This window comes from Apis dorsata, unplaced genomic scaffold, assembly GCF_000469605.1.
Source record: "Apis dorsata unplaced genomic scaffold, Apis dorsata 1.3 scaffold_499, whole genome shotgun sequence".
Classification (NCBI taxonomy): domain Eukaryota; kingdom Metazoa; phylum Arthropoda; class Insecta; order Hymenoptera; family Apidae; genus Apis; species Apis dorsata.
In genome coordinates, this window is record NW_006263730.1 from 388,448 (window position 1) to 401,845 (window position 13,398).

The following is a 13,398-nucleotide window of genomic DNA, read 5'->3' on the forward strand; positions in this document are numbered from 1 at the left end:
TCACGTGTTTACGTTTACTCATTATTTTTCTATTTTCATTAAAATTTTTCATAAATCCATAAAAAGTGAGCACACGTAATCCCTCATAACCGTACGTCACACGTACACATTCTTAGATGGGGAACTGGAAAGATGATGGATGGAATGAGAAACGAATGGAAAATTGAAAAAACACTTTCGATTCGCACATCACCACCACCTTCTTCGACTAACGATCTGAAACTGACATTTCGAACGGTTTACAAGGATTCATTTGCATAACAGGAAATTCGATCCCTTTGCAATAATTGAAAATATTCTCGAATATTTTTTTTCTCCCCTTGTGCAATTATCGAAGAGAGAGAGAGAGAGAGAATACAACTTTCGATTCGCGTTGATGAGGAGACGAGGGGAGAAGAAAAGCGATTGGCATTTCTCTTGCCTTGCCTCGTTGAAACGATTTGAAACGGAGAGAAAGAGCACGCGAGCGAAGATAGCGGGGACGGGAAACTGTACACGGTATTAACAACGGTTTAACAACGGTTTCCAACGCGTGGATTACTGTTAGGCATCGCGAGACCGCGTGACGTTAACGATCGAGAGCTAAAACGAAAGAAATTTCGAGCAAGCAAGTTTTCAATCGTGATAATTTCAAAAGTAAAATTGAAAAATGGACGTTTAATTGGATTGTATACGTATTTTATATTGTATTCCGCAGGCGCGTATCTGCTTTTGAAAAGGAAACGGAAGATAAAAATTTATTCGATAAGAAAAATTAATAATATCATTCCGTATAATTATACTTAGTTGGCGATTAATAAATTTGACGCGAGGATAAATGGATAAAAGTTATCGGATAAAATATTTAAATTGGAAATAATTTATTCTCTCTTGGCCTTAGCGAAATTCGTCCGACGAAAAAAGAAATTAAATAACGATCTTAATTAATTCTTTTTTTTTTCCTTTTTTTTTCGATATTCAAGGATTATCATAATTAAATAATTATCCTTTCTCTTGGTTTCTTTTTTTGATAAATTCCAAGATCAAATCATCCTTGACCTTAATTAATTTTTGTCCGATACAAAGATAAATAGAAAATAATTCTCCCTTAATAAAAATTTCGCCCAAGAACAGAGAATTTAATTAAACTCGTAACGCTATTTGATCAAATTGTACGTAGAAATAAAAAAAATTTTTTTTTTCAATATTAGTTTAAACGATACGTTCCCCCTTCCCATATCTCCAATTTCATTTAAATATGGAAAAATATTGAAGATTCTAAGCTGATTCTAACGGAAGGATTTTTTTTAATATTTATGACGAATGCGCGCACCTTTCATCCGATTCCTATGCCGCGAAACTAAAAGTTCCGATAACAGGTATGAGCATCTCGTATCTCGATAAATATCCGTTTACGATCCGCGCATAAATGCGTTAGCACGGGTAAAAATCACGTGCGGAAACGGATAAATATTTATGCAATCCAACTTCATTCTTTCCATCCTTTCTATCTCTCCGCGCGTCTTGCGCAAACGTATTTATCAATGGTTGTAGCCTCCATCGAAATTATTGATCATTTAGTTTGTCGAAAAGATAAATATTTATACAACAGAGGGAGAGAGCGTTGAAAAAAAAAAATGAGAATGAAACGTAATATTGAAAATTCGTATTCCATATATCTATCTATCTGAATCTTTCCCTGTATTAACCTAAGGTATTAGCCTTGAGCCTTGATTGTATTGAATCAATTCCTCTATTTACATTCGAATCTCGCTCGGAAATCTCGCTCGCGGCATCGAATATTCATAAAATCGATTGCAAAATCTAATTTAATTAAATAATTGAAAACAAAGTTCAACCGAACAATATTTCTAAACGAGTTGTAATAAAATTTTTAAACTTTTTTTAATAATCTCGATTTTTTTTTCTTTTCTGAACATCCTGTATATTTCCTCAAAAAAAAAAAATATTCAGAATCTTAATAAATTCAAGTGTGGCTCGATTATTACCCGAAGAAGAATTCCAGTGCGAGCAACGAGTTAAGGACACGTTCAATTTCGACGTAATCGCGTTCATTGTGTGCAAAATCCGAGAATAATCCATTATAATCCGAATCCTCGATCCTTCTTCAAGATTTCTCTCGACTCGAAAAGAGCTCGTTCGACGTTTCGAGGCGTCGTTCGAGCGCTAAATGATTTTTTAAATAAAGGCATCGGTAACCGTGGCGGCATACTAAACGTGGCGTCACCTTGAAGCGTCACGGAGGAATTTAGCCGATCGAGGCACGCCGTTTACCACAGCGCCCCTCTTCTCTTCGATGCGAGGCGCGACGTCGTTGCGGATGATTGCGCGGTTACGATCGACTCGAGAAAAGTTTGTCGACGATTGCGACGTGATTTCTAAAGGAACCTCGTCCGATATTCAACTTTGACAGTTTTTGTATAGGTATAAATAATACAATTCACTTTGCGTTTACGTTTTGAAAAGTTGTTGAAAGATTGAAGAAAAAAGAGAGATCCCAAATCCTTCTAAATTAATAAAATGCCGATTATTCTTCTCTGCACGATGCGCGCATTTTAATTCTAATTTTCATCGAAAATTTATTATCCGTTGTTCTTTCAATCTTTATATCTACTCGTGTAAAATTCACATTAACATTTTTAACGAGGCTTAATTACAGAAATAAAAATCATGCTCCACTCTTGGAATATGGTAAATTATATTTTAACCTCGTAAAAAAAAAAAAAAATCATGCGTTCGTTCCGTGGATTTTTATAATATTTAAATTCTCCACAAACTCTTCTATCTCTTTTATTATCTTTAATTGTACACCTAAAACCGTTATTCAACTTAAATTTATACTTTTCACGAATTTCGATCGATCATAGTCATCAGGATAATTATTATTTCCAAACAACCAATTACCTGCTCACTTGTTGTCTCTCATTGTTTCCCTACGTTCCCTTACGGTTTTAAGAAAAGTTTTACATCCTAACCCCGGTTTTAAACGCCGCTAAAAGTGTGCCAAGTGTTACGGCTTATTGTGCAACAAGCCGCCAATTGCTCCGTTCCATCTCGGAGCGTTCTTTATCCCCGAAAACTAGCAATTAGAAAGCTAACGCGGTTAGCTTTGTATATCGCTTTGTATATACATGGTTGGAAAGATGGCGCGCAAAAGTCGTTTTCGGTCGACGAGGAACGCTCAAGGAACAACCAAGGTTCGAGGCTATATATAATAAATTGTCAACGCTACGAAACGTTTGCGAATCGTGATCCCATCTCCGCATATTGCTTAATCGTTAATGATAAAATTTGAATGGTTGTACGAACTATTAACAACTCCGTGATACGATCAACATAGGTTAGATGTTGTACGCGATATTGGGGATATTACAAGAAATGTAGGATGTAAGAGGATTACTTTTATGCTTTGTCATTGAAGAGGCAGCGGAAGTTTTCGATCGACGAAACTTTCAATTTTGAAAATTTATCTCGTCTCGAAGGAGCGAGAATGAAATTTGAAAAGTAAAAGTTGCCAAAGTTTTATTGTAAATTACGTTTGACATTTTCGACACGGTATCAACTTGTCAAGAGGAATCTCTTGACCAAGCAATTTCTGAAAGAATCTAAATTACGAATCTGTTTGTACATAATTCTTTGAGAATTATTTTTCGTTTCGACAGATACTATCGGACAATCAATGCATCATAATGCATAACGAATTGATTCATTAATGCAAAAACAGAAAATCATCATCTGCCGGAAAGAATTAAATAAAATGATTAATCGTCGAAAAATTATGGTGAAAACTCGTTCCATCGAGATTTCCCCAATTTTCAACTTCGGGAAATTCGAAACTTGGAATCTACAAATACGAGAGCAAAGCTAGATCCCCACGTCATACGGGTATCCGTTTCAGAGGTGAGTCGGGCGTCGAATCGATCAATCAATTTCCCAAACCGGCCATCCATCTCTAAACTATACACACACGCCGCGCGGAATATCCAATCCGAAATATCAAATTCTAAGCACAGAGGCACGATATCGCGTGTACATATAACGAACATTCTCTTTGTTCGAAGAGCAGTCAGCGTTTGATAGCGCGATAAAGGGGAAGCGGCCTCTTTAATTGGCGAAACGATAGAAGATAATTCCGTCCGAGGCGCGCTTTTTCCTTTTCTTTCTTTTTTCCATTTCTAAACTAGAAAACTCAACATTATCGTGTCGATAATTAATAGAAACGAATCGAGAAATTGACGCGAGTGAAATTTCTTCCCGCTTGAAAATGTTCATTTAGGACGAATTTTAGAACGAATCCGAGAGGGAGGAGCTCCGAAAACCGATTGTATCGCATAATCTTCCCTCTTTCATTCCAATCACCGCGCGAATCTCGAAATTTCGATCGAAAAACTCGAGATTATTCTTTTCGTCCATAATCGAGCGTTCGACGAGTGGAAGCGTTGGAGGCCGTCGTTCAACAAAAGGGCTCTACCTCGAAGAAATAGCAAGTTTGGGCCCCGCCAAAGAGAGAATTCCTTTCGATTCGGGATCGAATTCGAGGAAACGCCGTCCTTCGGCGTCTTCTTTTTTCTCTTCTCGAAGAGAAACCCAGTCGAATAAATCTTCGTCGCTTCTTATTCCCGCAGGAGCGGCGCCACACCGCGATAAATCCGTCCGTGGTTCAAGATCGGTCGATCTCGGCGGAGCCTGAGCCGCGAATCCAAAATGGCTAATAAGTTTCCAGCTGGGACTCGTTCGCGGGAATTGTGCTATCTCGTTCTTTGCATCATTTCTTCTTCCCAGCTGGACAACGAGAGACTTTAGCCGATATGCAAAACGTTACATTCGAGCTAGCACGATTTAATTTAGTTTTTTTTTTCTAATCATTTCGAATGATTCGGAACGAGAGTTGAGTTTCGAAGTTTTAATTGTTGTCCTTCCTTCCTTTTTATCTTGTGAAACAGAGAGGAGAATCGATAAGCGATAATTTTTCGAATATCAGAGATGCAAAAAAGAGATTATAATTAACAACACGAGAAAAAGAATATATAGAATACGAAATATCGTAAACGATATTTGAAATTATCAAATTAAACTTAATTTGAACTTCATTTTCTTTCTTTCCTTTTTCGATTCTACGCAAGATTACACGCAATCTACATACGAGATGCGCGTAAATCCACGGAGGATTGTAAACCGTAAGTGTTTCATAAAGGTCAGAAGAAAGAGTTTAAATTATAAAGTTCCACGAGTGCGCGATTGCACTCGATTCGTGGACGTGGCGCAAAGACTGTTCCCAAATTATGGTTACGATTTTAATGAATTTTAATAATCGCAGTAACGTATTCGTTTACTCGATTTCCTGGATCCGAGACATTGTCGACAAAGTTAGGTGATAATTGCGTCGCGTTGGAAATTGGATTTGGTTTCTTGCATTCGTCGTGCATCGATGAGTCATCGATCGAAGTAATACGAGGTTACTGTTCCTATCCTGTGGAATATTACCAAACAACTATTGTAATTATATTATTGGAGGTCTTCGAGTTTCTTTTTTTCCTTACAATTCGACGTCTCAAACTTAACGACATTTTTTTCAAGATCGGATTTTTAATCCTTGATCGAAATCGGTTGTTGAAAAATTTCCAACGATACGATTCTTTTTTCGACCGGATAACGGAATACGGATTAAGAGGGTTATAAATTAATCGCGGACAAGTGAAGTTAATGATCATAACCAGGCAGGAGACAAGCACGATAATAACAGCAAAGATTTTCTGTACTCGCATTAACTCGAAAGTTTCTCTCTAACGGGCCTCATAATTGGAACATTAACACTTGATCCCTTTCCTGCTAATGACCGTTCGTAGGTAGGTAGGTAGGTAACTGTATCCGTAAGCCCACTCCATCGCGGGCTTTCCTCTATGTTTAAACAATTTAACGAATCATTCTGTTCACGTCTCTCCCCATCATTCACCGAAACGTCTCCAATTTCATTGCATCCAGGTCAACTCGAACAACGAGACGCGTTCAAACCCATTAACAATCTCGCCTCGAAATTAACATCTTTCAATTAGCGACTCTTTGTGCCTTGTGTCTCTCACAACGATTCTTTCAAACAAAAAAATTTTTCCTTGTCGTTAAAATCGGAAGTGTCATCACACCCAACAACAGAACTTCTTCATTGTCGCAAAGATAATTATTCGAAGTTTCTATCTACGAAAATTTACCTTTCTCGAAGAAGAAGAAGAGGGAAAAAAGAAATCATAACCTTAAACTGTCCAACGGTATTCACACACGCACGAATCTCGTCACGCCCCTATGGGGCGAACGATAATTTGTTTTGTCTCGACTCGGCCGCCATTGCGTCCCCTCATTGTCGTGAGAAGCACTGTTTGGGTGCGACTCCCACGAGCCACGATACTCCACGCCTCTGTTTCGTCGTTCCGTGAAATTGATTGCCTAGCTGCTCTCCCGACACTTTTTCCTTTACTCGAATTTCACGAATGTTTGCGCGATGTAAATCAGCCTTACTGTTTCCACGAATACTCGCCCCGAGGAAATCGCTGTTAATTCGATAATAAAAATTTTCGCGAGTGTTTAAATGATCGAGAGAGAAGTAGAGAGACGAAGCCAGCAAAACTGCTTCTGTAACAATTAATAATTATCATAACAACAAAATCAGCAATTCGATTTAAAAAAATTATTGAATGAGGGGAGAACAATTCACAATGATTTTTCGCCAGATTTTTACAAAGCGGAGGTTTTGAATATAACTCCATTGTTATGGAAACAGCAGTGGAAAGAGTTTTCTGAAGAATAGTCACAACTATGATTCAGTGCACTCTTTATTGAGCAAATTTCGAAATTCAGGCAAGGAAGAAAGAGAGGCGAGAAAAAGTTGATCCCAGATTTCAAAATGATCATTATGAAACCTATTTACTAAAAATTTTCATCGATTCTTTTTTATCGTAAAATTAATTTCCTTTCAAAACCTCCTTCAAAAAGCTGTAGAATTTCGTAGGGGTACAAGACGTCATTGAAACCGGCCGTTAAATTCCACTCATAAAAATTCGAGATGATCGTTGTCGCAAATGCAATGCACTGTCGGTGAACAAAAGATCGCCTTGGAGGAGGTGACGAAAGATTGGCGAAGAGAAACCGCCGGCTTGGGGTGTTTCACGGCCGTGGAGCTTTCTCGCGGGCACAAAGCAGAGGCGACAGGTTCGAAAACAATGCGCGGCGACGACGTTGATCGAGTTCGTTTCTTTCTCTCGAGGGGCCGCGTCACCTTTGTGGAATGCCTACTCGCCAAGGTCCGCCTTTCCCGCGCTTTGCGCCAGAAACTGAGAGAGAGAGCGCAAAGACGAAAAGAGGAAAAGGGGAGGCGAGAACGGACATACGTCCCTGGAACATCGACGAAGAGAGCGTAAATCAATGGTCCCGGTCAAAGTACCGGAAGTTTTACAAACGGGAGGTAGCAGTGTTTACGTTATTCCACTCTGAATCTGAACAACAGATATCGATTTTTCACTTTTTCGATTCTAGATTTAAATAATAAATAGATTGTGATTTAGAAATTTTAAATTTTCGAGCAGATCGATTAACCCTTTATTAACTAACATATTATTCATTAATCGATTTTTATATATAAAACTTTGAAATGAAGATTCGAATAAAATTGCGATGATCAATTAGGATATAGGCGTTCATTTTGCAAGAGTTATTTTAAAATAAAATTGCCACATTATCGCAACTATTTAAAAGTCAAAATAAATATTCGTCGACTTTGGCACGAAAAGTTTCAATCAAAAAAGAATGGACTATCGAGGAGACAAAGATCGCGAATCGATCGAAGGAATTCGCCTTCGCGTTCTTCATGCATAATAGATAGACAGACGCGCGGATGACGGCGCGTGGTTCCTCTTTTGTGTTTGCAAATTGCAAAGCTACGCCCGTTTCTTCGTTCTATAGTTGGCACCGTGGCAATGAACGAGAGGCCGCCCGTTTCATCGCGCGCCAAGAATTTGAAATGATTTTGGCCCGGGAAGGTCGACGACCGGTTCTCGGGCCTGGCAAACGATAAGAGGATCGATCTGTTCGCGAACCTGTTTACAGGCCGCTCGGCGGAGGCCTCGTTACGGCACAGATCTCGTAAAAAACTTGCTTCGGATACCACGCGAAACCCTTTACCCGTCTCTCGTTCCCTACTTTCTCTTGTTCCTTCCACCCGGCTTTCCATTCTATCCTTTCCATCCTTCCTCCTTCCCCCGCTCAAATTCATCCCGGATTATTTACAACGCAATAACTCAAAGACGCCAACAATGCCGACTTTCCTTCGATTCCCGGAGAGGCTAGAGTTGATAATAATAAATTCATGTTAATAAATGACTTTGAACGAGAAAGGATGAAAAAGATTTTGCAAGAATTTGCAAGCGTGTTGAAAATTCGTGATCTCGCATCCAAACCGATTATTATTAGAATTTTAGAAGAAAAAGTGTGTCGTTTGTTTAAACAATAATTTTTGAATATATTAAAAAATGACCAACAGTTTTTAATCAAGGAACTTTCTCCATTCCAAATTCATAGTTCTCGGGAATCAATGATGATGATTGGTATTACGATTAGTAATGATTCACTGCAAAAAAATACTAAATTAGATCTAACGTATATATACACATATATACATACAAAACCACAAATGGCCAAGACACCATCCAGAATCCTCCGGTTATTTCAACCAGAAAAAGGTTGATTGCGCCACGCGTGACCACACGTTCAACCACCCGTCCGAGAAGACCGCCTCCATCTGTACGCGGAATCCATCTCGATGGGACACGTCTCGATCTCGATCCCGATCCTCGAGAGGAACACGCAGTCTCTTCGTCATTAATCCGCTGCAATTGACAAGGTTTGCGCCCATGGAATTTACCGTTCCAGGCGATCGTCCAGAGAGGGGAGGAAGATTATCCTGGTGGCGGTCAGGAACGCGTAACCTGTCCCCGTCACCTTCAATTTTTCTTTTCGTGCCCCGGCGAGATGCCCTCGCGAGCCAGTCACCGACCGGTCCGCGAGAAATGGAGCAAAAATTTCCTTGAAATTGATCGAACGAGGTTGTTACGACTTTCTGGGCACGGGTGGTATGTACACCATCGTGTCGTGGATAAATTATCGTCTTACCGTCCTTTGACCGGCCATATTTTTTCGCCCCCCTTTAAATATTTTCTCCAAAGGATTCGAAATTCCCGAAATTATTCCGTTTTTCCTTCTATCCTTGATTCAATTAATTTTCTTTTTTTATCTAATAATATGTTTGAGTGAAAGCGAAGGAGGAATTTTGAAGATCGATATCGTAAATTATTATTATTTTCATTTAAAGGAAAAATTAAATTTCACGAGGACACGATATCCCCGATAAATCTAAATCTAAATTTGCATCTATTTCTATTTACATTAATATATACTCACAGAGAGAAGGAGAGCTTCACTTTTACGAAGTGTTTTGCGAAAGAAAGATGACCGTTGTCGGTATTATTCAACGAACAACTCTCCACACAAAATCCATTCATCACAAGTAGCAAACGCGACAGGCGCGCACAATCACCTCTCTTTTCAAATTCATCCCCGATCACTTTCTCCCATCGCAATATTTCGAGACCAACAACGAGAAGGTGAGAAACTTTATTGCATTTATAGAGACGGAATCCGATCCAATAATTCTCACTCATCGGAGAGAAGACCGGAAACGAAACGAGCTTTTAAACGAAGAAAACGTTCGTTCCACCGCGTCCTGATCCCCTCCTCCCCCCCCTCGAGGACGGGATTCCAACGGTCGAGGACGGAACGCAGAAGATGTAACGGATCATCGAGATTGGAAACGGTACTTTATTCCTGGCCTGGCTTCGCCTGGCTCTCGCGCATGTTAATGCGCGCCTGTGTCACTACGGTTCTTTGTCCTTGACAAAGATCGTGGACGTGGATCGTTCCATCGGGATTAGACTGGTCGTGGGAACCTGTTTGCGGAATCCTCGACGAAATTCCCTCTCGTCTCTACTCCCTCGCCCCTCCCCGCAACAACTCGTCCGCCGCGTAACACGCGATTCCATCGAGCGCGTGTGACGTAATGGGAGCCGGTCGGTCGGTCATAGCAGGTCGGCCGACCTTGATTTCTCTTTTTCCGCCGATCAACGTCCTCCCCCTCCCCCGATAACGATTCGAGTTGCTCGAGTCACCCAGTTTTAATTAATTGGACCTGAACTGATCCGAGAACTGATCGAGAATAGGAATTAATTTCCTAGGGCGTGTATTAAATGTATATATATATATATATAGGAATACGTTTGATATCAACGATTTCGTCACGATTATTTATCTAATTGTACAATGGATTTTCTATTCTCTTTTAATTGCAGGGGTGTGAATAAACGATGTTTGTCGGGATAGGAGTTTCAGCAGCGTCTCCAAGATGTTATATATTGGATTTCGATATCGATGGCCTTGATCTTGAAAATTCGTTCGAAGAGAAGAGTTCTTGCTCGGAAATGTCGTTCTTAATAACACTTTTTGCTTGTCACAGCGTTGCAAAATAAATTGGAATCAATTTTTAAACACATTTACCTTTGAACGAGATCTCTTGCGCGGAACAACGAGAGGCGGGAAACGAAGCGATCAAGATCGAATCGAATTGTTCCAAGCTCGTTTGGAAAAGAGAAAAAAATAAACTCGATGGAATTTTGTAAAATCTGTCCACCAAAATTTTTATCCGACCAACGAATAAATCCATCTAAAAAAAACTTTCTAAATCCCAATCCCTAGATCAACCAAAATCCTATTTCGTCGTTTATCACCTTTCCTTCGAAATCGATGCACTCGACGAAACCAAAGTTGTTCGAAGCAAGTTGTTCCCTTTTCTTTTTTTTTATTTCTTCCTCCTCGTCTCGTTCGAACGATCCTCACTCACGGAAGGCTTTCCATCTTGGATCCTCTCCCTCTCTCCCTCCTCTATCCCAGAGAGGGATATCTTGCCAGGCGATGAGGCGTCACGATCAGCCGGGCGTTGGTATCGTTGGCTAAATGTCGGGGGTCGGGCGAAGAGGCGAAGAGGATAAAAGCGGGGGCCGGAAGCGGGGCAATTATTCAGTCGAGCGGCCAGCTCGGGTCAATTGTCCTGATTGCGTTCCACGGTGGCCGCTGTCGACAGGAAAGCATACTCTCGCTTGGATTAACCTTGTCGATGCTGCACACTATGTCGTTCATAATTAATGTGACTGGGACATTTCGGTCGGAGGGATCGTCCACCACCGCCGAGATTTCCAACCCCAGCTGTTCGAACCCCGGATTGATAGATATAGGAAGGAGGTTTGGAAATTAATTTATTCAGAAAGAATATTGGTATACCTCTTTGTGGATGTATAATTGTTTTTCGATCACGAGATATGCTTTGAAGAAATGTTGAAAAGATTGGAAGAGTAATTTCGATGCGAATCTATTTTCTTTTTTTTTCAGTTTTCCAGTTAGATTTTTTTTACAAAAGAAGAACAAAACTCGCGGGGGAATAGATTTCCATTTGTAGGAGGGAAAGTTGGAAGAGAAGAAGTTTGCGCGAAAGGATAAAAATCCACGTGTGAAAGGACTTGGTCGCGTATCTTGAATTTCAAACGAGGAGGGCCGAGGAAATTCCAGCGCGACGTGGCCATTCGTGAGGGAAATTTTCGAGAACTCGTACGGTAACTCTGGTTCTCTCAACGTTTCCTCGTTGAAGCGATATAAATTACATCTCACGGGCATTATTCGTTTCCATTAGAAAATTTAATGGTTTCTTGTTTTAATAAAAAGAAGGATGATGCACGAGTCGAATCAAGCTTTATATTGTATATTTTAAACAAACTACATTTTCGATGGAAGTCACGATAGTAGAAAAGATTTCTTTCGATTTGAAACGAAAAAATCGAGCGTCGTACGTAAGAAGCTCTGGATTAATTAGGATAATTTATTCGACTCGTTCAAACTTTGTTGCAACCGGAGCCGATGTTGAACGGTAAAGTACTTCGTTAAACTTTGCTGCAAACAATTTTCTGCCGTAGATATGCAAAAAGAACGAGACGCTTAATTATCTTTTTATCCAAGAGCCGAGTATCGCGAGATTGCGTTTTCGACTGTGCTCTCGAAAATTTACTGCATCACTGTTTATAGGGTGTCGTACGAATAATTGAATCAATCCAAACAGACACGAGGGAGAAATTATCGATAAATGGACTCTAATCTATCTCAAATGTTCAAAATTTGTTGGAATCTTACTCATTTCTATTGAAATTATCTGAAAGATCGATTCTTTGTCATTTCTCAATAAACAAAATTATAATTGACTCTTAAAAAAACTCCAAAAAAAAAAAAAATTGATCGATCCTTTCGTTCTTTGAGCAAGGAAATAGTGATTCTGTTGAATTTTCATTCGAAAGACGGAATTGACCTTTCCTTGAAAAAAAGAATAAAATAGAATAACGACCTTCCCATTTTCCAAAGTAGTACATTTCCATTCTTCAGAAGACGGAATACTAATCGACCCTTTTTATCCTCAACAAAAAAAAAAAAAATGGAAATAGCGATCTTTCCACTCTTTTGATATTCGACTCTTCCATCCTCAGAAGCGTAGAATGTCTTCAAAAGATAACGGAACGCTAATAATCCATCTCTGAAATACAAAAATTAGAAAATTCGAAATTAGAAATTCCCAAGAATCCCATTTCATCGTAGCCACGATTACCTTTTCGCCTCGCCACAAGATAATTCGTCAATTATGAAAAGGAACGCGGCCAATTTACCACAATGTTTCGATCACGAAAAGTATCTGGTCGATTAATCAACCAGATATCGTGACGTATCCCTTCGAGGATCACGAAGAGTGTATATATAAATACGTAATCGCGTAGGAGGAGGAGCGCATCGAACGGTTAAAGAATTGGACGATTACCACTTATTTCGCCTGTTTTCCTTTCAGGGTGATGATGTAACGGGACTTTCGCTGTCGCTGCAGTGAAGCAACGATGTCCACGGCACAATGCAACCGCTTCGTGCAGAACGCTTGGAAGAAGGAACTCTGTTCGAACTGCTTCAAACCGCGGGAGGAGCACGCCTCGCCGGAAGAGACCTTCAGGGTGAACATAGGCAGGGCTCTGAACCATGTCAAGACTGATAATTTTAAGCTACAGGTATTTTACAGGTCAAAAAATTATTCTGATATTGAAACGAACGAAACGTAATATATCTTTGAATATATCTTTGAAGCTTGAATAATTTTCGAGAGAGAAAAATTTATAATTACGTATGTGTAAAAGAAAGAAAATTTGTAATCACAGTTTGTCCCAAAAATTTTCAATTCGGATGAAAATATGATATTTCTCGTATCCTTCGATTCTCGTTCAC

General features: G+C 39.6%; 1 protein-coding gene across 1 annotated transcript in view; it reads left to right on the top strand.

The window, feature by feature from the left end:
* The window catches only part of LOC102679297 (PHD finger protein rhinoceros), a 36,547-nt gene that overhangs the window by 7,727 nt on the left and 15,422 nt on the right, over window positions 1-13,398 (top strand). Inside the window, 1 exon segment of the mRNA XM_006620298.2 lies at window positions 12,972-13,184. Within this exon segment, the coding sequence (XP_006620361.2) occupies window positions 13,020-13,184 (165 nt within the window). The 5' untranslated portion in view covers window positions 12,972-13,019.